General features: G+C 40.6%; 1 protein-coding gene across 2 annotated transcripts in view; it reads left to right on the forward strand.

Moving 5' to 3' along the window:
• Nucleotides 1–1,838: 1,838 nt before the first annotated feature.
• The window catches only part of ATAD2 (ATPase family AAA domain containing 2), a 57,506-nt gene continuing 33,823 nt past the window's right edge, over nt 1,839–25,521 (forward strand). The window contains exons 1-9 of one of the 2 annotated variants that reach the window (XM_037502043.2): nt 1,839–2,027; nt 9,951–10,099; nt 12,618–12,667; nt 14,294–14,459; nt 14,775–14,877; nt 15,112–15,199; nt 15,991–16,131; nt 16,722–16,839; nt 23,269–23,376. In XM_037502043.2, coding sequence (XP_037357940.1) covers nt 1,869–2,027; nt 9,951–10,099; nt 12,618–12,667; nt 14,294–14,459; nt 14,775–14,877; nt 15,112–15,199; nt 15,991–16,131; nt 16,722–16,839; nt 23,269–23,376 — 1,082 coding nt within the window. In that variant the 5' untranslated portion in view covers nt 1,839–1,868. Of the gene's footprint in view, nt 2,028–9,012; nt 9,272–9,950; nt 10,100–12,617; nt 12,668–14,293; nt 14,460–14,774; nt 14,878–15,111; nt 15,200–15,990; nt 16,132–16,721; nt 16,840–23,268; nt 23,377–25,521 lie in introns of those variants that run through there. The other variant, XM_037502051.2, reaches the window with a different exon arrangement.

Here is a 25,521-nt window from a genome sequence, read left to right on the forward strand (position 1 = left end):
TGGCCATCCTCAACTTCTACCAGCTATATCTAATTCCTCTAAGACTTTGCTTATACTTCTCTCTGCAGTATCGCCCTTGATCACCCTGTTTAAAACTGCATGCTGGGGCCTCCCTGGTGGCGCAAGGGGTGAAGCACCACACTATGAAGCAATACACAGCCTCTGCAGCATGAGTTCCAACCTGGCAGGCCAGAGAGCTACTCACATGGCGCAGCAGCCCTCTCCTGGCTGGCCCACTGCTCCCCTCAGCAGTGTATTTCAGTCACTCAGCCTGTTCTGTTCCCTATTCTGTCTCTGGTGAATCCTGTCACCAGGCCCCCTCCATCTCTGCCCTATACCCTAGCTCTTGTATGCATAAATAAATCTTAAAATAAATAAATAAATAAAACTGCATGCTTCCCTTCTGCTGCCTTCCTTTATATATCTCCGTAACACCACATCCCAGCAAACGTATCATGTAGTTTGTCTTTCCACCAGGATTTAAGATCTGTAGGGCAAAAAAAAAAAAAAAAATCTACAAGGCATTTTAGCTTTTTGTTTACTGCTGCAGCTACAGTGCTGAGAATAGTGCCTGCACATAACAGATGCTCAATAAATATTTAATAAAATCGAGTTAAGGAAATGTAATTATTCAAATCAATAAATAGCTTTTGTTTCTGTATCCCCCGACTCCTGTCCCATTCTGCTCATTCAGCATGTCCTTATTATCCATTACAAAGTAGTGAAGTATCTGCTGTAGCGTAAAGACGGTTCTGTGCTTCTGTAATGGTAACAAATACTGTTCAGCACTTGCCATGTGCAGACATGATTCCAGGGTACAATATCTAGGCAGTGAGGTATTATTATTATTATAGTTAATTGCAGGTGAGGATCCTGGGAGATGAACATTTGGGTCAAATTCATGAATTGGGGCCTCCCTGGCGGCGCAAGGGCTTAAGCACAGTACTATGAAGCAATCCGCAGTCTCTGCAGCACGAGTTCGAGCCCCAGCCAGTGAGGGAGCTACCCACATGGCGCAGCAGACCTCTCCTCTCGCCCACTGTTCCCCTCAGCAGTGTACTTCAGTCAGTCTGCCTGTTCTGTTCCCCACTCTGTCCCTGGTGAATCCTGTCCCCCCCCCCCGCATCTCTGGCCTGTACCCCAGCTCTTGTATGCATAAATAAATACATCTTAAAAAAAAAAAATGAACTGGTATGTTGCAGCGCTGGGTATCGAACCAGCGCCCTTGCTAGTACTCCGCGGGGTCGCTTTTAGCTTCCTTTTCTTTCGGTAGTTAACTTGCTTGGTTTAAGCTCTCTCTAACAAACAAAAATCAGTACAAAGTCCTTAAGGATCAAGGCCAAGACCTGTCAAAGGCCGAGAGACCCAGTCAAGGGCTCTGCGCACAGTTTGAAACCCTCCTGGCGGGAAGCGGCGGGGCGGGGCGGGGCGGGGCGGGGCCTCCAGGCCGCCAGCCAATCAGAGCGGGCGTCCGCCTCCCTTCCCCCTCCGACGTCCACGCGCCAAAATTCCAAACAGACTGCGTGCCGCTACCCGCCGTCTCCTTCCGCCGAGTCCGGAGAGCCGGAACTACTTAACAAAAAGAAGTCAGTGTTCTCGCACCCGGGCCCGCTCAGGCCGTCGGCCAGGTCGGAGCGGGGTCCCTCGCCTTCAGCCGGCGCGCCTTCGGCCTCCCACCAGGAGGAAAGTTCCGAGCGCGCGGCGTCGCGTGGCCGCGTGGGCGGGCCGGCCGGCGGAGGGATCCCAGGCGTGCGCGCCGCGGCCGCTGGCGCGGAGCTTGTGGCGCCAGAATTCGGAGCGCGGAAGAGCCCGAGCGGCGGCGCCGGCCCGGTCCGTCTCCCGCCGCGGGCGCGGGCCGCAGGGCGACCATGGTGGTCCTCCGCAGCAGCGCGGAGCTGCACAGCCGCTCCGCCACCTCGACCACCGACTCCCTGGATCTGTCCTCCGAGTTCCTCAGCCTGGAGCGGATCGGCCGGAGGCGGCTGCGCTCCTCGGGCGCAGCCCCGCCGTCCGCCGTCGCCGCGGGCGTGAGTGCCGGCGGGCGGGCGGGCGGGCCGGGTCGGGTCGGGCCGGGCCGGGCGGGGGCGCCGCGCCGCGGGCGGGGGGTGGGGGCTGGGCGGCGGGCCGGGCTGACAGTTGGCGGGGGAGGGGCGGGGAGCGGGGCGCCGAGGGCGGGCGCGGTGGGCGGCGTCTGAGGCCCGGGGCGCCGAGGGCCGGGGGCCGGGGGAGGGGATCGCGCGGCGGGGCCGGCCGGGCGGCCGCCTGCCCCCCACTCGGGGCCGAGGGAGCCCCGGCCCGGCGCTGCCCCCCGCCCCCGCCCGGGCGCCCCGCCTCGCCCCGGGGTGGCCGCTGCCGAGCGCGCCGCGCCGTGACTGACCGCGCGCTGGGCGCAGAACACACGTTTGGGGGAACCGCCGGGCTGGCGAGATCACAACTGGGGCTCCCTGCCCGCCACTTGCGGCCCGGGAGGCCGGCGGGGAGCGCGAGCGCCGTGACTAACCCGGGTTGCATAATGGGGGGGGACGGAGCCCGGCGCTCGCGTGCGGGCTCTTCCCGCGGCGCCCCGGGCGGCCCCGGAGGACGCGCTCTGCGCCGGGGCGCGGGCTCGGGAAGGTGCCCCGGGAGCCCGCGGCTCGTGCTGTCGGAGGGTCCCCGGCTCCCCGAGCCGCGCGCTGCAGCCTCCGCGCCGCCCGCGCGGGAAGTTTGCGAGGGGCGGCGCGGGGGCTGCGGGCAGCGCTGCCCCTTCCAGGTCTGAAACCCGGGCCGGATGTCTGGGGCGCGGGGCGGCCGGCCGCGGAGAGGGGCAGGTGGAGGGGCCGCGCCCGGGAGGTGGGGGGGTTTGAGGAAGCCGCGCTGGGGAAGCTCGGGCTGCAGGAAGTAGCCGGGTTTGCCGGCCTGAAGAGAGGCTTGGGGGTGGGGGACGCGCGCCCCGAGAGCGCACGGGGCGGGGAGGCCGGGTGTGCGTGCGGGAGAGCGATGCAGCGGGCTGAAGGGGGAGTGGGCATGATGAAATCCGCCGTCTCTCTCCGGTGGGTGCCCCCAGGACTGTGGGTTAAGAGTCCTTCAGTGTGAGATGGTGGCTCAGAATTGGAAAAACAGAGGGTTTCCCGACCGGGGATCTCTCTCTTTCTCAATCGCTTGCAGAAGTTGGTAGCGGGCTGGGGAGGCCAGGCACGTCTGCTGTGAATTCAGTCACTTATTAACCTGCGCTCAGAAAAGCTGACGATTTCAATAAATAGCAATTGAGTGTTTAGGATGTTCCGGGCAGTGCTTGATCCTGGAACTGCAGTGGTGTGTTGAGCGCTGGTAAAGCAACATAGTTGCTTCGGACAACTGTTAGTTTTGAGTCGCAGCTTGTAAGTTTCTGTTTGTGAAGCAGTTACTTGAATACCTGGCACTTCGGACTCCGTCATTGTGAGCTGTCAAGGCCACAATCAAACTTTTTTAATGTCAACTTTATCGTTCTAGTTCCTGAGGCCAAAAGCCTTAGAGTCATCCTTGGTTCTTCTCTCCTTCCATGTTAGCAGATTCTGTTGGTCTGCTTTCAAAAGTTTGTTCAACATCTGACCACTTCTCATGTCCTCTTGTCATACTGGGCAGATCATTATACCTTACCTGGATTATTAAATAGATTAGACCGGGCTCTCTCTTTCACCCTTAGATGTATATATATCCTCCCCTCCCTCAACAATCAGTTCGCATTATAGCTTGCAGAGTGATTTTTTTTTTTAAGTCAAAACCCTCCGGCTCAAAAACCCACCAGTGACATCCTTCTTTTAGCATGCCATCCTTTTCCATTCTCCTTTTTGCAAAACTCAGTCTTTTTTTTTTTTTAATTTTATAGAGGCATGTTTATTTATTTGTTTGTTTGTTTGTTTTTTGTTTATACAAGCACTGGGTACAGTCAGAAGCGCGGGAGGGTGAGAGAATTCACCAGAGCCAGAGCGGGGCGCAGAGCGGGCGCAGAGCAGAAGGACCGAAGTACACTGCTGAGGGGAGCAGCAGGCGGCAGGAGAGGTCTGCGCGCCATGTGGGACCCTCCTCTGGTGGCTGGGGAGCAGCCGGGTATCTAACCGACGCCGCAGAGGCTGCGGGCAGGTTCGCAACCCAGCGCTCAACCGCTGCGCCACCGGGGAGGCCCAAAAAACTCAGTCTTTTAACAGTACACTGGCCTAGCTGTCCTTGAATACCCAGGCCTTTGTGCACTTGTTCTAACCTCTTTGGGAATACTCTTCCCGTGAATATTTGCCTGCTCCATTCCTTACCTTTTACCTTTTTTTTTTTTTTTTTTTTTTTTTTTTTGGTGGGACCCTCGCGGGTGGCCAGGGATCGAACCAGCGCTGCAGAGGCTGCCTGGCAACCCAGCGCTCAATTACCATTTTTTAAATTAAAAAAAAAAAAAAAAAAGCTCAGAACCCATCATGTTTGATGTGTTCCAAGATTCTTATAGTAACTCAGTTCTCATAACTTGAATCAAGTCAGTATGATTGTCTTTGTTTTGCAATGAGAGAACAGTGGTGCAGAGATAATAAATAACTTGCCACATTCACCTTTGTAGTAAGCCATGGAACTGAGTTCTAGGGTAACCTGGGAATCTGTTCCCTTCAAACCTTTGCTAAAACTTCACCTTTTCAATATAACAGACTTAAAATTCAACATGTTGTGTCTTTTATTTTTAAAAATTCAACTTTCAAAAAACTATCAACAGGGCCTCCCCGGTGACGGTGGCGCAGTGGTTGAGAACTGGCCTGTGGCGCCAGTTCGATCCCCGGGCCGCTGAAGGTCCCACCTGGTGTGCAGCCCTCTCCTGCCGCGCCCGCTGCTCCCCTCAGCAGTGTATTTCGTCAGTCTGCCTGTTCTGTTCCCGGCTCTGGTGAATTCTCTCACCCTCCTGTGCTTCTGACTGTACCCAGTGCTTGTATAAATAAATAAATAAATCTTTTGGGAAAAAAAAAAAAACTATCAAAACTCAGTATTTAATTAGATTTTAACCAAAGTTTAAATGAGAATACCATATGTATCCAGGTTTAGTTTTCAGATTAAGTATGTCTTCTTTTTTACTTCTTAAATTTTTTTCTAGTAATACATTTTATAAATACGTAAAAAACAAATTGAAAGTTTCATTTCTATCCAGAGTTAATTATCGTTAACACTGGGAGTTTAACGCTCCAGAATTACTTTGGTTAGCTGTATTAAAATGTGACTTTCTCTTAAGAACTATGCTAAGGTTAATAGTGGTTTTGGATTGCCCAAACTGGGGAAAGTTCACTTTAGTGCAGTCTTCATTTTTCCAATTATTATGGGTGTGTATTGCTTTTATAACAAACGTTTTTGAAAGTTAACGGAATTTTTAAGTTCCCCAATGTATAAAATAGGTGATTCACTTGTACCTCTCTATAGGTGACTTTTTAAGGAGAACCTTTCTTTTCTTTTTTTCTTTTTGGTATTTCTTTAAAAATTTTTATTTATTTTTAATGACTTACTGTTATTTTTACATCTTTTTTTTTTTTTTCTCACAGTGTAGGATTTCTCCCCTCAGGTGTAGTTATCAGTCACCACCGAAGGAGAGCCTTTTTTTTTTTTTAAAGATATATTTATTTATTTATTTATTTATTTATTTATTTATGCAAGCACTGGGTACAGTCAGACACGCAGGAGGGGGAAAGAATTCACGCAGGAGGGGGAAAGAATTCACCAGAGCCAGAGCGGGGAGCAGAGCAGGCAGAGGGACCGAAGTACACTGCTGAGGGGAGCAGCGGGTGGCAGGAGAGGTCTGCGCGCCATGTGGGACCCTTGCCCGGGGGCCGGGGATTGAACCGGCGCCGCAGAGGCTGCGGGCAGCTTTGCAACCCTGTGCTCAACCACTGCGCCACCAGGGAGGCCTGAGAGCCTTTCTTGATGCCTGTTTATGTAGTGAGGCCAACTCACTATGTAAGTCAGAGATTCACTTACACTACTTCTGAGATTAAATCTTCCAGATTTCTCAGGGAACCTTTTCCCCCTACTGTAACAACCCTTTTCTTTTTTCTATGGAAACAAACCTTTTTTATTATCCCCAGGAATATGACATTTACTTTCTTTTTTTATTGTAATAAAACATAAGTTTTAACTTTTTAAGTGTACAGTTCTGTAGCATTAAATACATTCACATTCTTCTGCAAGTCACCACAGTCTATCTCCAAATTTTTTCATTTTCCAAAAATGAAACTTTGTACCCGTTAACCACTAATTCCCTATTCTCTCCTCTCAGAGGCTGGCAATCACAGTTCTATTTTCTGTCTACAAATTTGACTACCCTAGGAGCCTCACATAAGAGGAAACATACAGTATTTGTCTTTCTATGATTGACTTACTTCATTTTGAAAGTCAGAGGTTATCCATGTTGCATGAGGTGTTAAAATACCCATTTTAAAGATGAATGATACTCTGTTGTATTGATATGTACCACATTTTGTTTATCCACTTACCTGTCGATAGACACATGGATTGCTTTCACCTTTTGACTATTGTGAATGATGCTACTATGAACATGGCTATACAAATTCTCTGTTTAAATCCCTGCTTTTACTTTTTTTTTGGTATATGGAATTGCTAGGATCATATGGTATAATAATATGTTTAATTTTTTGAGGAATTACACTATTGTTTCCACAGCAGTTATACTGCTGTATTTTCCCACTAGCAGTGTGCAAGAGTCCCAGTTTTTCCACATCCCCCAACACTTATTTTTCTCTTTTTGAGCCTTCTTAGTGCCTGTGAAGTGGTACCAGTGTGGTTTTGATTTCTATTTCCTGTGGTGGCCTATGTGAGGCATCTTTTCATGTGTTTATTGGTCATTTGCATTTATTTTTTGGAGAAATGTCTATTGCCCATTTTTTGCCATTCTTTAGGAGTTTTTAATATATTCCAGATCTCAATCCCTTGTATGTGATTTGCAAGCTTGTTCTCCTATTTCCTGGGTTTCTGTTTCACATTGTTGATAGTGTCTTTTGCATAAAAGTTTTAATTTTGATGGAGTCTAACTTAAACATTTTGTTGTTGTATATGCTTTTGTTGTCATAATCTCAAGAAATCATTCCCAAGTTCAGTGTCACAAAACTTTCGCCCCTTTGTTTTCTTCAAAAAATCTCTGCCTTTTTGAAGCTCTATATGCTCTGCTGTGTTTTAAAGCTACCACTTGACCTTCCTGGTGGCATAAGTCTTAGGTCTCAGCACTGTGAAGCTATAACCCTGGCCAGGGAGCTGACCCACATGGCACAGCAGACTTTTCCTGCCTCGCCCACTGCTTCCCCTCAGCAGTGTATTTCAGTACATCTGCCTGTTCTGTTACCCACTCTGTCTCTGGTGAATCCTCTCAGCCCCCACATCTGTTGCCTGCACCCCAGCTCTTGTATGCATAAATAAATAAATCTTAAAAAAAAAAAACCCTGCCATCTGAGGCCCCCAACTCACCATTGATTTAAATTGTTAAAAAGTCTATAATTTTTAATGTTGACTTGAAAAAAAAAACTGTTATATCAGACTTTCATGTGTATTCACTGGAATCTAAAAATTGGAAGACATATTTGTCTAAAAATTTCAAGACATATTTGTCTTGAAACATTAAAAAAATAATACATGAACAAGCTCTTTTAGTAGCCAGAAATTTTACCTTTTATTGTTTTTTCCCCAATCTACTTAACCCACAGTATTTTAGTATGATATATTTTTGTGCTCATTAATTACCATTTCATACTTGTAAAGCGAAATTTACCCCAACTTTTCTGTCACTACAAGGTTTCAAGAAATAAAATTTTTGTGGATTGAGTTAATTATACTTACTAATGATTGATTGATCTATCTAAAGAGAAACACATTCTCTATTTTGATCCAGAAATGATTAGAAAATAAGACTCACTAAGATTTCATGTGGTTCACCATCCCCTTACCCAGTTAGTTCATCTATCTGTGGGTGAACCTATTGCTGAAGACAGTGCTCTGCATCGGTTTCATTGTTTTTATATATGTAAGTAAGCACTGAGAAATATTGTTCATATGAATAACCAGATAGTAATAAAGAGTTTTGTTTAGTAGTGCCTGCCACTCACTCAGTTTTTCCAGCTTATATGCTGAAAATCATCTGCCAAAAACTATTTTTAGTGGTCTCTTTGCTTGATTAGGCCTCCTTTCAATGTTGTTGAAAGCAGAGAATTGGAAGCCACTAACAAAGGAAAAGAATTTTTTGCCTAGCTTAGTCATTCAATTTCTTAACACCTACACCTTTGAAGGTTTTTAATGCCTTCAGGTAATCCACAATAGTAAGATTCAGAATGAGAGGACTTTTCTTTTGTAAAATGGGAAGAGGGTCAGTGAAAGGATGCCTTGTGTTAAGGTGCATTCTCAGGCACATTAGTTTTAAGAAAAAGTATTTATGGAAGTGGAGAATCTAAAAGTACTTTTTTTTTTTTTTTTTTTAAGATTTATATATTTATGCATCCAAGAGCTGGGGTACAGGCCAGAGATGTGAGAGGATTCACCAGAGACTGAGGGGGAACAGAACAGGCAGACTGACTGACTGAAATACACTGCTGAGGGGAGCAGCAGGCAAGACAGGAGAGGTCTGCTTTGCCATGTGGTTTCTCTCTGGCCAGCCTGCCTGGGATCAAACTCTTGCTGCAGAGGCTGCGGATTGCCTCATAGTGTGGTGCTTAACCCCTTGCACCACCAGGGAGGCCTAAAAGTACATTTTCTTAAGCTTTTCCTAATGAGACATCTACCTAAAAATGTTTTTTTTTTTTTTCCCCAAACGTCCTTAGATGTAAGTACACTGATAAAGGTGTAACAAATCACACTTAATGCACAACACTTAATGTTGTATGTAGTACCTGTCTAATTCTTAAACAAATCCTTTAGTGTAAAACCTGTATTTTACTTGTGAGCAATCACATTTTCTGCCTGAAACAAAATTAAATGACAAAATGTCCTGATAAAAGTATTTTTGCCTTCTCTTCTAATTAAAATTATCTTTTATATATTTCAGAGACACGTGTATAAACTTTTGAACACTTTGTGACAGAACCTCTGTTCCTTATAAAGCAACCCACTAGAGAGCCTCTAGTCTATTGAGCCAAAATAAAGTTATGTAGACCTCTGTGGTTTTTCTAGTAGATTAACATAGCTAAACAGTCTCTGACTTGAACTGTTTGCATTACCTGGGTGAAATGGGTACTAATAACTACTTTTTGGCATTCTAGCCAAAGTTCCAATTTTGATGGGGCCAGTTTATTATAAGGTATGCGGCCACTGGTTTCATGGCATACGGTGGTGGTGGTGGGGTGTGTGTGTGTATCTAATTTCTTTTTTTTTTTCCTAAAGATTATTTGTGCATACAAGAATTGAGGTACAGGCCAGAGGTTGGGGGTGGGGGAGTGAGAGGATTCACCAGAGACAGAGTGGGGAACAGAACGGGCAGATTGACTGAAATACTCCGCTGAGGGGAGCAGCAAGTGAGACAGGAGAGGTCTGCTGCGCCATGTGGATCACCTCCCTGGTTGGGGATCAAACTCAAGCTGTAGTGGCTGTGGATCGCCTCACAGTGCTGACAGTTAACACCTTGCACTACTAAGGGAGGTCCTGTGTCTAAATTCTATAACCTTAAAATAAAGGACTACTTATTATTAATGAACTATTGGAATTTTTTATCAGCTGTGGAAAATTTCACTCTCTAGAACACTTGCTATCAAGTAGTTAAAAGCCATCAGTAAATCTTATATTTAGCCATTTCATTGCTAAATGACATTACTGATTATTAGTCTTAGATCTATTAACTACTGTTGTTTTTGTGGACAGATACAAAATGATTCCACTCAAAAAGCAGTTAACAAGTTATAATCAGAGAAAATTCTTAGGAGTTTAACTTGAGGATATTGACTAAAGAAAAACTTGGATGACTTTCTTAATTTTTCTTACAGGATGGATCTTCAGTTAAGGAAGTTGAAACCTATCACCGGACACGTGCCTTAAGATCTTTGAAAAAGAATGCACAGAATTCCTCAGATTCTAGTTTTGATAAAAATATGGCGCTAACAGAGAAGCATACTAATGGCAGGCATTTTACAAGGTAATACATGGTGGCTGAATGTTAATTCAGAATACTATTAAAAGTAATAATTTAGGATTTGCGTTTAATTTTTAAGTATATTCTAGACTAATAGTGAACATTACATCAAATGTAATTTCTTTGAAATAAAATTGTCAAAATGGTTATTAAAATTTTAATTTGTATAGAGGTTTGTTTTTATTTTCTCGTGTGGAGACATTCGTGAAATGTGTGAATACAATTGACAGAGATGGTTGATGCAAACAAAATCTAATCTCTTAAGAACTTGAGTAGCTAGAGACTGTGACTATAATTTGTTTATAATATGTGATTCTGCTTCATAGCCTATACAATACATTGAGAATGGTAGTTATAGTCCTAACTGCTCATTATCAAGTATTTTATCAATTTTGAATCAGTTATGAATTTCTTGTGTTGGTGTGCTTCTCAGGCGGCCTTCACATAGGACACAGAACAGTTTTGTTTTTGACACTGTCCCCCGTCTGGCTGTGTTTATTATAAAAAGGGAAGGGGAGTCAGGGATGCTTGCACAGACACAAGTGGGCAGAAAGAGTTGTCCCTGAAAAGGACAGGTTTGTTAAAAGAGGCCTGCGTAGTCACAGGTGGGCATAGTCACAGTCTTGGGAGGAGCGCTGCCTTGCAAAGGAAGAAGGTTGGTGTAGAGCAACACTTGCATGGTTGCATGTGGGCAGGAGAACTGCTGCTCAAAGACTGTTATTTTACGTAGTGAAAACATATGGATCTATTTCTATGAGACCTAGTGTGAAATGGCCTACAGTATTTTTGAATTCTGCTTTATGTAATTTTCCTGTTTCTTATCAGGATATTAACTCTTTGTGCTATTTTTTACCTGTTTGCTTGAATGTAGTAGTCTCTTCTTGATTTTTAAAAAATACTTAATTTTTGCATAGAAGAACTGGGGTGTAGGCCAGTGAGGTGGGGGGTGAAAGGATTTACCAGAGACAGAGTGGGGATTAGAACAGGCAGACTGACAAAATACACTGCTGAGGGAAGCAGTGGGCGAGACCGAAGAGGTCTGCTGTGCCATGTGGGTAGCTGCCTGGCCAGGTATCTGTTGGGATCGAATTCATGCCACAGTGGCTGGCTGTAGCTTGATAGCACTGAGAGTTAACCCCTGTGCCACCAAGGAGGCCCCTGATTTTTTTTTTTTTCTTCCTTTGCTTTCAACTGTTTGGGCCTCAAAGACCCATGGACCAAGATTGTTAGATAATTCAGGAAGATTTGTGAGGGCAGGATCTATATTTCTTTGATCTGACATTCTTAAGTCTAGTAATCGTGGTTCTTAGAGAGCACCTGACACCTCTGAATAATGTTTAAGCTTGTGTTTACAGATGTTGTTTTCTAGGGAGAAAAGAGTCATCGCTTTCATCATAGTCTCAGGTTGACAAAAGTCAGTTGTTACAAATAGTTTCACTGAAACAAAGCCATGCCCATTCATTCTGTCTGATAGCTTTCCTGTTTCAGTGTTACAGTTGTTCTAGTAGTTGGTACAGAAACTGTATGACTCATAAGTCTAAAATATCCGACCCTTTAAGAAAAAGTTTTATCAACATCTGCAGGGCGAAGCGTGCTCCCCTGCCCAGGCAGGCAAAAAAAAAAAAAAAAAAAGGAGAAGAAAAACACTGCTTTAATGATTATGTCCCTAGCATCTCACAGGGCTCTGGATTATAAAAGTATTGATCTAAATGGTATAGAAGGGCTCCTTTACAAGAAAAGTCTATGATGAGCCTTTGAAAACGGTAACCCTAGACCTGTAAATGGAGTTCGCAGAGGTTTTTCTTTTCTTCTTGTTTCTTTCCTGTTTGATGACACATATTGTTACAAGAATAGATGAATTAACTCTTCTGGATAAGATGGTTTCATTTTATCTTAAAGTATCACATTTGAAATTCCATGTGTATAACCAGCCCATTTGCAAATAAAGATACAGCCTGTTCAAATAGTAAGGAAAATTGAGTTACTAAGAATAAGTTAATGAGACTTACTGTTTTGTTTGTTCACTGGATTCTGGAAAAAATATGAGTGGAGGGTGGGTACTTTTTTTTTTTTTTTTTAAGCATTAGAAATTTTTCTCTGCAATTAATTAGATTGTATCTGCTAGTTTGTAGGTGAAATATATGATTCGTGAATAGGACTGTTTTCACCTGTGTTTATAAAATTATAGCCAACAAATGTTCTTGGAAATTGGAATGTCACAAAGGACATTAGTTCTGTTTGTAGGTCTATATTCTCAAAGATGTGAGATCGCTGTAGCCCTGTGATATAAAACACATTGTCTTATTTTTGCTCAGAGCTTAGGCCATTTATACCTAAACACTCAGGCTACAGATTTCATTTATTCTAAGTAAGAGGCTTTGCATTTAATTATGTTTAGCTAAGAGTAAATGAATTTCACAGCAGGGTTCTTAGACTTTATCTAGCCACAATTCATATCAGCATAGATATTTTCGAGTTACATCAATTACTTTGAATTATTGAGTGTATTTTTTTCATGTAGGCAGTTGGCCAGACAGCAGGCAAACAAAAAAAAGGAAGAGAGCAAAGAAGGTAAGTAATGTTAAAGACATTTCAGATTTTTTAAACATGTAATTAATATTTTGTTTACATGTGTATGAGATGCATGCAGTTCCTACTCATATAAGCATATGATGTTCAACTGTCACCACAGTAAGGTGGTGAAGATAACAACTGCCCTCCAAAATTTCCTTTATAAAGTCCCCTTTATAGTCCCTTTTGGCTCCCCTAGTTCGGCTTTTCTGAGCAACCACCAGTCTGCTTTCTGTTACTCTAGATTACTTTGCATAGTCTAGCATTTTGTATCTGTGAAATTATATATTGTGCATTCTTTTTTGTCTGACTTTCAACATATTTGAATATCCCAACATGTTGTTACTTACTATTGCTGAGTGGTATTCCATTATATGGCTATACTACAATCCCCTCCACATTTATTGTAACGTAATTACAATTATATACAGTGAGTTTAAGGTATGCATACAACACATATTGATTTGCTAGTCATAGCTATTATGGTGTCACATAATTACCATTTCTTTTTTTTGTGATGAGAACATTTAAAATTTTCGTCAGCAATTTCCAAGTATATAATACAATATTACTATAATTTTTACATTATATGTAAGATCCCCAGAACTTACTCGTCTTATAGCTGGAAGTTTGTACTCTTTGACCAACATCTTCCCTTTTCTCAAAATCCTCTTCTCCCTTCCTCCTTGGTAACAACTAGTCTAATCTGTTTCTGTAGATTTGGATTTTTTTTTTTAAGATTCCACAGATAAGTGAGATAATTCCTTTCCTGTCACTGAGCATAGTGTTGTCACTTAGCATAATGCCCTCAAGGTCCACCCATGTTGTCCTCCTTGCTGAATAATGTTTCATTATGTGAGTGTACGTGATATTATTTGCACATTGTCTTTATCCATTGATGGATGCTTAGGTTGTTTCCCACAATTTGTTTATTCATCTTTTGATGGACATTTGAGGCTATCAGAAAAATGCTTTGAACATTTGTACACAAGTCTGTATTATATATCTTTCCTTTTTGCTTGAGAATGGAATGACTGGATTAAATGGTAGGTGTATGTTATAACTTTATTTTTGTTTTCTAATATTTCTTAAACATTTTTGTTTCAGAAACTAAATTGGTGTGTAAAGGCCAAATTGTTTATTATCTACCTTAATTTGTCCTGCTACCTAATTTATTTATTGAAGTGATGTTGTATTAGAACACTTTAATATTTTTAAGAAAGTTAAGTTCAAGATGCTATAATTTTGTTATATGAAAGTGTAGCTAACTGAGTTTTCATATTAGAATTTTTTGTTTTATTTTTTAATTTTTTTAAGACTTATTTATACAAGCATTGGGTACAGTCAGAAGTGCGGGAGGGTCAGAGAATTCACCAGAGCCAGAGTGGAGAACAGAACAGGCAGACTGACAAAGTACACTGCTGAGAAGAGCAGCGGGCGGCAGGAGTGGTCTGTGCGCCATGTGGCACCCCCGCCCGGTGGCCGGGGATCGAACTGGCGCTGCAGAGGCTGCGGGCAGCTTGGCAACCCAGCGCTCAACAGCTGTGCCACCGGGGAGGTCCTAGAATTGTTTCATAAATGCTATTTTAAATCTTTTCACTTATTTTTATATATGCATCAATGAAGATAAAGTGATTCCAGTTACTCCATCATCAAGGACTAGAAACATTGTTCAAACTACGGAACGCTTGCATGAAGAGAATGGCGATGTAGAAGTACGCCGCAGCTGTAGAATTAGAAGTCGTTATGGTGCGATGAACCAGTCTGTACTGTTTGACAAACTTATAACAAAGTAAGTAAAAAATTATTTAGATCAAGCTGATTTAGCTGGCAAAGTTTTTTCTGCTGGAAAGGGATCACAAATTTTAGCTAGCCTGAATATTTGCTTTTTGTTTGTGTAAACCATGAAGTATGTTTATTAGAGGATTTTGTGATAAATGCTATATATTGGATTGTTGCAAAGAAACTTCAAAGTACTTTTGTAAAAGTAAAACAATGCTTATAGAATTTTTAAATATCACTCAGTCCAATGGGAGAAAGTTTAAGATTTTAAATTTTACTACTTTTAGAAATTTAGCTTATTTATTACCTTTTTTTTTTTTTCAAGCACTGCTGAAGCTGTACTTCAAAAAATGGATGACATGAAGAAGATGCGTAGACAGCGAATGAGAGAACTTGAAGACTTGGGAGTGTTTAACGAAACAGGAGAAGTAAGTATGTTCTTCTGTTAAGAGGATGGTTTAATCTCCAGTTTGACCCCTTTAACTTTAACCATTAGTTAAATTGTTACTTTGTTCAGCATTTTTTGATCAGTCACTAGTCATTGCTGGAATTGTGAAAGTTTTATCGCCGTTGATATCTTCATTTTATGCAATATTTGGAGTTCTTACTGAACTTTTTTTAAAAATATACTGAATGTAATGGCTTTTCTTTAAATGTTTGAGGGGGATCTTAATATGTACACAAGAGGAAAACAGAAAGATATTCAAAGAACTGATGAAGAAACAACTGACAATCAAGAAGGCAGTGCAGGTTAGTTCCGTCTGGGTTTGAATTTAATCATTTTTATTTAATAGGAAATATGCTTTTTAGAAGCTATAGTAGTTTGTGAGTGATCAGAGGATTGGTCATAATTTCAAAGGAAGAAAGTGGTAGCAGAGGAGAGCTTAAAAGGATAATATGTTTTGTTTGCGAAAGTATTTGAAATCAGTTTCGAAGTAAATAAAATTGGTTTGCTTAAACTTAAACAGTACATCAACGGACAACACGTTTCTCTGTGCCTATCTTATTTAAAGGTAACTGAAATTTAGTTTTATTAGTCTGTTGATGATTTTCTGCTGTGATATATTAGAATTTTTCTTGAGTTATAACCAGTTTAATGAAATTGATTTTAAGTGTTTGGTGAGGGTAGTTTACACTATCGTTAAGTAGATTATTTGAGTTTTGGTACAAGTAACTCAACAGCTACAAGGGTTGGATGGAATGTGAAACTTAAGTTTAAAATAGGCAAAAGCAAAGTGAGGTGATACTAAATTTTGTCAGTAACTTGGAGCTTAAGTTTTTTAGTCTCCTATATTGATGAAATTTATGGCAATATTATAAACTTTAGGTTAGTACTTAAAACAGCCTTCAGACAACTTTCTTTACTTCCCCCCCTTAGTTATTTTTAATTCTATCATTTATTTTTAAAAATCTTCATTTCATGTTACAAAAAAAATTAGATTCTTTCTATGAACAGTCTATAAGTAGATCATCCCATTTCCCTGATGTTAAAAATTAACATTTTGCTGAGTATCCTGAAAGTAAATGTTTCTTAACTGCAGAATCATCTGAAGAGGGGGAAGACCAAGAAGATGAAGATGATGATGATGATGAAGATGAAGAAGATGGAGAAGAAGATAATCAGAAACGATACTATCTTAGACAGAGAAAAGCCACTGTATATTACCAAGCGCCATTGGAAAGTATGTGGTATATGTATTTTTCCCAGGAGATGTACTTATATTACCTTTATGTTTACTGCTCATCCTCTATTCTTTCTGTCTTTATTTTCTTAACTACTCTTGACCTTTGTCTTTCATATCTATCCTAAATGTTTAAGAAGTCAGTTCTTCCAGAGAAAGTTAAATGTTAGCCTTGACCAAAGCAAATAATTGGGCTATTTTGAAATCTATGTTTTTGTCTATTTGATTCCACAGTTTTCTACTTAGTTTATTTTGTTAGTATATATAATTAGGAGTGCTTTCGATTTATATCAGTTTTGAGCCTCAATACTTATTAACATGTACAGGGCTTATAATCAGCTGTTATACATCAGTGTAATCATAATGGTTGTTTATGGCCAGTGTGTTTTGGTTGGTGTCTCTGCTATCCATAATTTCAGTGGCAACTCTGTAGACATAAATGATTTAAAACATGATCAGTAAAATATTCCAATATATGTGTAGTAGTGTTTTCATGAGAGAAGCACCCTTGTAGTATTTTGATGAAGTACAAAATTATACTTACGTATCATATAGATGTGATTTTTTGTTGTTGTTGTTTTGTTTTTTAGAACCTCGTCACCAGAGAAAGCCCAACATATTTTACAGTGGCCCAGCTTCTCCTGCAAGATCAAGATATCGACTATCTTCTGCGGGACCAAGAAGTCCTTATTGTAAACGAATGAACAGGTTTGCTTCTGAAGTAGTGATTGATTCATGACAACATTGCGGCTATGTTAGGATGGGATTCTAGAGTTTTAGGATTGGGTGTATCAATATAGAATTTCACAGTGCTGTCTGATTCCAGAATTGAGTATATTTGGAAGATTTAGCTGTATGTCTTTACTGCTCTAATCCCTACTACTGCCGTCTAGTTTTTATTTTTGCTTCCACTGATAGGTATTGTTAGTAACTACCATGGTAAGGTAGTTTGTCATTGTTCCACACTTTAATACCTTTGCTTTAGTTTCTGTACTCCCTGCTTGGTATTAAGCATTTATATAGACAGTTTCATTTAATCTTCACTAAGTTAGAGCATAGGTTTAATCTATCACACACATATTTTCCTACCATGACAAACTTTCTAAGCTATATAACTTCTGGACTGCTCATGACACTCGCCATCCTTTTCTGGGTCTACTTTTTAATTTGTTTCTCTTACATATAGGGAACATTAATTTTCTTTGTTCAAATTATTTGTGAATTCCTTTTCCTTCTGCATCCCCACACTTGTCGCTTGTCTCATATTTAAGTTCAAAAGAGAATTCTTGTTATTTGCTCATTCTCCTAAATAATAAATGACTTTCTGATGCATTAGAACTTTCGATGTACTAGTAGTTTATGAATGAGACAGTTTGTTGGTGAAGACTAAAATGGCAGAGGGGGGGGAATGACATTGGTTTAGGAAATGGTACTTTTTCCCTAATGCTATTAATTTGCTAAGAAGTAAAAGTGAAATCCTATGAGACTGCAGCTATGGCAACAATTCTTGAAATCTCATAGAAGCAGACTATCTGACCATGTTTTGGTCATGGAAGGAAGCACCTTGAAAGTGCTGGCAATTGCTCTCACAGGGAAAATGAAATACTGCATGTGTCCTTAGGTCTTTTTATTTTAAGATTCTTAAAATCACAAGTATACATTCTAGATTTCTTGTTTCATCATCCCTTTTCACACAACCAGAGGAGAGATGGATAACCAGGAACGCAAACTCAGCCTGTCAGGGATGCCCAAGATAAATTACTCCCAACGATGCCGTGTTTTGGTACTTTTCATTGGTGCCATATTGTGAAAGACTTAGTAGTGAAGTTTAATGATCTTCAGAAAAGGAAAGTATAGTACTCTGTGAAATCACCACCAAGCATATGCCCAGAGCAGCTGTCTTGGTTGCCTAATTTAAGGGACAGGTCTCTCTAAGAGTGAGCAGAAGTGAGGCTGGTAGTTACTTTGAGATTTAATTTCTTTTCCCATCTTTAATGCATTTGTTTCTAGAAGTAACATGCTGCTCATTGACTTTCTTTATAAACAACACATCATCCAGAGAGTAGGAAACCTTTCTGCCCCTTTGGTTCTGGAGTACTCATGTTTACAGAGTCTACTCATTCTGTGTTGGGAAGGTGTCTCACATTTTTTCATAACTCCATGGGTAAAGGATTTTCCCCCTCTCTTAATTATTTAACAAATGTTTGAGTACTACTGCTTGTGAAGCACTGTGGGTATAAAAATGACTAACCCAGGATTTTTACCTGGAGATCTTATAAACTATTGGAGGATTCTGACATGTCTAAAGTATAGGGCACATTATTTTATGCAGTGACCTTCTTGGTGTTGGTTTTGATAACTCCCTTAAAGTTTATATATATATAGATATATGTATACATATATTTTGTTTTGTTTAGTTTTTGTTTATTTTGTGTGAAAGAACTAGGGTGTAGGCCAGAAGTGTGGGGGGTTGAGAGGATTCACCAGAGACAGAGGGGAGCAGAACAGGCAGATTCACTGAACTATATTGTTAAGAGGATCAGGGGGCGAGGCAGGAGAGGTCTGCTATGCCAGGTGGGTAGCTCCTTGGCTGGCTAGGGATCTAACTCGAGCTGCAGAGGCTGCAGATAGCTTTGCAGAGCTGTGCTTAACCCTTTGCGCAACCAGGAAGACCCCAGTAATAGCATTCACTTTTTGTTTCTATAGAGTTGCCTTTTCTGGGTATTTCATTTAAGTGGAATCTTTTCTTACTGGCTTCTTTCATTTGGGATAACACTTTCAGTGTAAATGCACATGGTTGCATGTATCAGTATGTCATTCCTTTTTATTGTCTAGGAAGATTCCAGTACATGAGTATATCATATTTTGTTAATCCATTGATCAGTTGATAGACTTTTTTTTTTTTTTTTTTTTTAAGATTTATTTAATAGTGTACAAGAGCTGGGGTACAGGCCAGAGATACGGGGGGTGAGAGGATTCACCAGAGACAGAGTGGGGAACAGAACAGGCAGACTGACCAAAGTACACTGTTGAGGGGAGCAGTGGGCGCATCAGGAGAGGTCTGCTGCACCATGTGGGTTGCTCCCTGGCCAGCCGGAGATAGAGCTCAGGATTGAGCTCATGCTGCAGAGGCTACGGATTGCTTCATGGTGTGGTGCTTAACCCCTTGAGCCACCAGGGAGGCCCCTAGACATTTATTTTGTTTCCACTTTAGCTATTGTGTAAAGGCCTGCTATGAATTTGAATATGCAACTTCACATGTATACATATTTTCATTACTCTTGGGTGATATCTTGAAGTGGAATTGCTAGGTCATATGCTTATATTTAATGTTTTGCGGAATTGTCAAATTGTTTTCCAAAATGTCTGCACCATCTTACATTCCCATAAAGCAGCGTCTAAAACTTCCAATTTTTCCACATTTTTACTAATGCTTGTTATCACCTGATCTTTTGACAGTTACCTTTTGAAGCTTTTTTTTTTCTCTTTAACTTTCTTGCAAGGTGGTATGAATATTTCATCGCCTTTTTTTTTTCTTTTTTTAAGATTTATTTTTTTATACAAGCACTGAGTACAGTCAAAAGCGCAGGAGGGAGAGAGGCTTCACCAGAGACAGAGTGGGGAGCAGAACAGGCAGACTGACTGAAAATGCACTGCTGAGGGGAGCAGGTGGTGAGACAGGAGAGGTCTGCCACGCCATCTGGGATTCTTGACGGCTGGCTGGGATCGAACCCACACTGCAGGGGCTGCGGACAGCTTCACAGTGCGGCGCTCAACCGCTTGCACCACCAGGGAGGCCCTTAAGGTTTATTTTTCAGCTTAAGTTTGCAATTTCTGGGATAAACTTAACCCCTTTGAATAAGAAGATAACATAATAGCACAATTGTTTTTGCTAATATTCCAAAATACTCCTTACCTGTTGTCAAGGCACTAGAACTGACAACTTTTTTTTTTTTTTTTTTTTTTTTTTAAAGATTTATTTATTTATTTATACAGGAACTGGGGTATAGGCCAATTGTGCGGGAGGGTGAGAAGATTCACCAGAGGGAACAGAACAGGCAGACTGACGAAATACACTGCTGAGGGGAGCAGCGGGCAAGACAGGAGAGGTCTGCCACGCCATGTAGGAGGACCCTTGCCGGCCGGCTGGGATCAAACCTGCACTGCAGAGGCTGCGGACAGTCTCACAGCGCTGTGCTCAACCGCCTGTGCGACCAGGGGAGGCCCATAGAACTGGTAACTCTTAAGAGCTCTGGTTAGGTTTAAAATGCTGTTCCAGTGCTTGTCCATGCCCCTTTTTAAAAGTTTTTAGTAAAATGAAAAAAGAGCGAGTGTGGGTATATGTGTTTATAATCCTTTGTAACCTGAAATAATGGCCTTTCTTCAGTATAGAATAATTACGAAGAACCTGGACTCATGACTAGGCCTGCCCTGGACTTCACGTTCAGGTCTAGCACTTATTAGTGATCTTTGGCAAGTTACCAGGCAGTCTGTGCTTTAGATTTTTGAACTGTGGGATGAAGATAATAGGTCCTATCTTACAGTATTTTAAGAATTAGGTGAATTGATACGTATAAGTATTTAGTGTGTGAACCACATTGAGTGCTACATATGTTTTTTACAATTGAAGTGTTTAAAAGTACCCACATTGTAATCAAACTTTGGAAATTTCGTATTAGTTCAAAGGATTTTATTGTGTCACCAGCATTATTAGTATGTAGATCTGAACTTTGGGAATAATCATCGAACTTGCTAAGAGACTAGAATTTATTCTAACCATTAAAAAAGAAAGGATAATAATGTAATATGATAGGTGCTTATTATTGCTACAGTCACATTCATATTACAGTATATAAATGTATCAAATTAATAGGAACACCTTAAGTTTACATGTTACACTGACATATTTAATAGCTTTAACATTAATAAAGAATGAATGAAGGCCTACCTGGTGGTGGTTCAAGGGGTTAAGATGCAACCTATGAAGCTCTCTGCAGCCACTACAACATGAGTTCAATCCCCAGCCAGGGAGCTACCTACATGGCACAGCAGACCTCTCCTGACGCACCCACTGCTTTCCTCAGCAGTGTATTTCAGTCAGTCTGCCTGTTTTGTTCCCCACTCTGTCTCTGGTGAATCTTCTCACCCCCTGCACCTGTAGCCTGTACTCCAGTTCTTGTATGCATAAATTAAATCTTAAAAAAAAAAGAATGAAATAATATGAAAAATTCCCAGAAGCACTCAGTAACTGTGTGCTAACTGTGAAGTTAGTCTATGTGGCTGCATGGTGAAACCATAAACATTTATGTGAATTATGTGACTATAAATTAGAATCTCTGTAATATTAATAGTAATATTAAATCAGTTGTTCTTATAAAACTGTGGACTTATGCTAGCTTTAGTTTCAGGCTTACCTTGGGTGTGTGTGGGTAGATGAACAGTAAAGGAATATTTTCTCACTTATTTCTGTGTTTTCACAATCTCTTATCCGAAATCTTTGGGGCCACTTGTGTTTCAGATTGTGGGTGGCAGGGAGTGATTTACAAAGGTAACATGCAATACACATAATGTGCAACATAAACCTTGCAGGGGGCATCTGTGCTACAACAATGTAGTGAAGTATATTCTATAGCAAAACATTTGAGTAGTCATAGTAAGTATAAATTGCCTTTATGACATTTCAAATTAATAGAAAGATATGTTTTCAGAATTTTTTAGGTACAAAGTTCTGGGTCTACATTATCCAAATAATAGTTTGTGAACTTTTTACATTTTGGAATTACCTAACTGTAATAACACTCTGACTCAAGAAAAGCTTAGACCCTGAGCAAATAGAGTGATTAAAGGTTTTCCCAGTCAGATTCTTTGCTCACCTCCCCTCTTCCCCTGAAACCCCCCCCCCTCGCATAGGTCTTTTGCAATTAATTGTCCAGTATTAGAAATGATTACTTTTTTTAAAAAAATCTTAATACCAACCTATGAATTTGATATTTTTATCTTTTATTTGGTTAAGTGAGAAAATTGAGGCTCATATGAGTTGGACAACTCATCTACATATATGACAGTTGTGACTTTACAAAATTAATACTATACTGTAGATAAAAGACCCATCTTATTTATTATTTCCTAACAGTTTTTACCCTTCTTGATTTGTTTACATAAAATTTCTCATTTTCTCCTTTTAAGGTTTTTTGACATTTGGAAATAGGTATTCCCTTCCAAATGTGAAACTATTTATCATGAAACATTGAAGGTACTTTCAAAAATTACAATCCCAGGGCCTCCCTGGTGGCACAGGGGGTAAAGACGCAACCTATGAAACTAGCTGCAGCCTCTGCAGCACAAGTTCTATCCCCTGCCAGGGAGCTACCCACATGGCACAGCAGACCTCTCCTGTCTCGCCCACTACTCCCCTCAGCAGTGTATTTCAGTCAGTCTGCCTGTTCCCCACTCTGTCTCTGGTGAATCCTCTCACCCTCCACACCTCTGGCCCGTACCCCAGTTCTTATATGCATAAATAAATAAATCTTTTTTAAAAAAAATTACAATCCCAAAGATGGTCATATCCTCTTTATCCTATCTTGCTCTTTGAGGAAAACTGATTTAAATCAAAATTAAGAATCACTCTGCTTGGGTCATGCCCTATTTTAATGAACATTTAATGGTCAGCTCTATTGCCGTGTCCTCTTTTTTCTTCTTCGTTATCCAAGTATTTTATTACCTTCAAAAATACAACCAATTGGGCCTCCCCGGTGGCGCAGGCAGTTGAGCGCTGCGCTGTGAAGCTGTCTGCAGCCTCTGCAGTGCCGGCCTCGGACTAACCCACATGGCGAGAAGACCTCTCCTGTCTTGCCCGCTGCTCCCCTCAGCAGTGTATTTCATCAGTCTGCCTGTTCTGTTCCCCGCTCTGTCTCTGGTGAATCCTCTCACCCTCCCGCGCATCTGGCCTGTACCCTGGTTCTTGTATAAATAAATAAATCTTTAAAAAAAAAAACAATTAAGATTACTTTATTTGTTCAGCAAATGTATTAATCTTATCATAAACCTATTTGGATTGTTAGGTATTTCTGATGATTGTGTCTTACGCCTTTTTTCCCCTGCCCTTCTCCATCATAATTTCAGTTTTCTTTACTTTAGGCGAAGGCATGCAATCCACAGTAGTGACTCTACTTCATCTTCCTCTTCTGATGATGAACAGCAGTTTGAGAGGCGAAGAAAAAAGAGCCGTAATAGAGCTATCAACAGGTATATGCCATATTGATACCTTTTTAAATTGCCAGCTTTTTTTCTTTTTCTTTTTAGGTGGTAAGAAACTGAATAATTTGGGAATAGGTACAGCTTGACTAATTGAAAAATTACGCAACAGGTTAATGTACAAACCTGTACATACTGTCTTGTTTGAAATGTCTAACTTTGAAACTAATAGTAGGTTACGATCATGTCTTCTTGAACAACCATTATATTACTCAAAATGGTGCCTGGTAAACACTAATTTGAGGAAGCAACTAAATTTTTTCATTCCAAATATATATGTTTTGTTTATGACAATACGTTCTTATTATAGAACTCAAGGAAAATTGAAGGATTTACTCATTTCATACTCCATATAATGTAAGTCTCCACGTGTACTAATCAACTCATTTGATTTTCACAATAATTATCTGAGTAGATAGGACAAGGATGATTCTCCTTTACAGGTATGGGTGGGCAAATGAGAAATGTAGTGTTTAGATTCTAAAAACATGGTATTTTTAGAATAGAAAGCAGTGCTTGACGAAGCAGTTTGAACATAATTAAAGGGGCATGTAAACCAGTCATTCTTTATATCACATTCTTTGCATCCTTTATTAATCATGTTACAGCAGTGTGGTAGCCACTAGCCATGTGCGGCTGTTAAATTCTTTAAATACAGTGAGTCTGAATTGATATATACTATAAGCTTTTGTGAAAGATACACTCTTGGATTTCAAAGACTTAATGCAGAAAGATATAAACTATCCCAATTTTAAAAATATTGTTTGTATATTGATTTGATAATATTCTTGATAGAATAAAGAAAATTATGAAAATTAATTTTACTTTTTTCTTTGCTTAGGATGGGTAACAAAATCTAAATTTCTTTGTGGCTTGCATTTCATTTCTATTAGACAACAGTGAGTTAAAGCAAAAGCTGTATATTTAGATTAGTTGGCTTTTTCTTTGCCTTCATTTATAGAAATAGGCATCTACTTCTGTGGGTTTTATCTTATATACTTGTGTTTATATTAAGAATTATTTAAGAAGCCACAATTGAAATTTTGTGTACCTTCGATCAATGTATAAATTCCTCATGGGCAATTTATTTTTAGGGCAAGAGAGAATTAACACTTGGGTGAATAAGCATGGTCTGATTTTACTAGTGTTCAATTGTGCTTCTTTCTTAGGCTTTCTCATACAGATATCTTAACATCTGATAGCATCAGTTTTCATTCTCCCATCTAGAAAACAAGCAGGTTCTTCTAGGTATATTCTCTGAAATCTACCGTAACTTTTTTGAAAGTAGTAACACTTCCTTGCTTGAGAAGATTGGTTTCTATCCAAATGCTGGTGGACTCAACATTTTGTTGGGAGATTTTATAGCAAAAGTTGTTGCATGTCTGGTGACACAGCTTGTGTTTGATTCCTGGCTCGGCCACTTAGTAGTTTGTGACCTTGGTCATGTTTATTTGTTTTGTTTTGTTTTTAAATATATATATTTTTTAAGATTTATTTATTTATACAAGAACCGGGGTACAAGCCAGATGTGTGGGAGGGCAAGAGGATTCACCAAAGACAGTGGGGAACAGAACAGGCAGAATGACTGAAATATACTGCTGAGGGGAGCAGCGGGCGAGACAGGAGAGGTCTGCCATGCCATGTGGGTATCTCCACAGCTGACAGGGATCGAACGGGCACTGCAGAGGCTGCGGACAGCTTCACAGCCCTGCACCCAACTGCCTGTGCCACCAGGGAGACCCGACCTTGGTGATGTTAATTGAACTTTTTGTACTTTGGCTTTCTTTTAAAGTAGGAAAAATAAAAATACCAACCTCATAAGACTACTAGGATTTAATGAACCATTCCATATAAAATACCTAAACTAAAATACTCTTTGCCAAATGGTAAACATTCTGCATGTGTTACACACAGTCATTGTAATGTATATTGATACTGTGAATTCTCAACCATGAATTTCTTGAAGTTGCTGTGTCATCTTGAAAAACCAATATTTTCATTTGGTTGTATATCTTTAATCTTACAGTAAGGCTTCAGATAGATAATATGTTTTTCTAACACTTTAAGTTCTCAGCCTATAAGGAAAATGAAGAATTTATAATACATAATCTCAAGATTGCTCCAGTTGAAATTTTT

This window comes from Talpa occidentalis, unplaced genomic scaffold (assembly GCF_014898055.3).
Source record: "Talpa occidentalis isolate TD23 unplaced genomic scaffold, MPIMG_talOcc4v2.1, whole genome shotgun sequence".
NCBI classification, from domain to species: domain Eukaryota; kingdom Metazoa; phylum Chordata; class Mammalia; order Eulipotyphla; family Talpidae; genus Talpa; species Talpa occidentalis.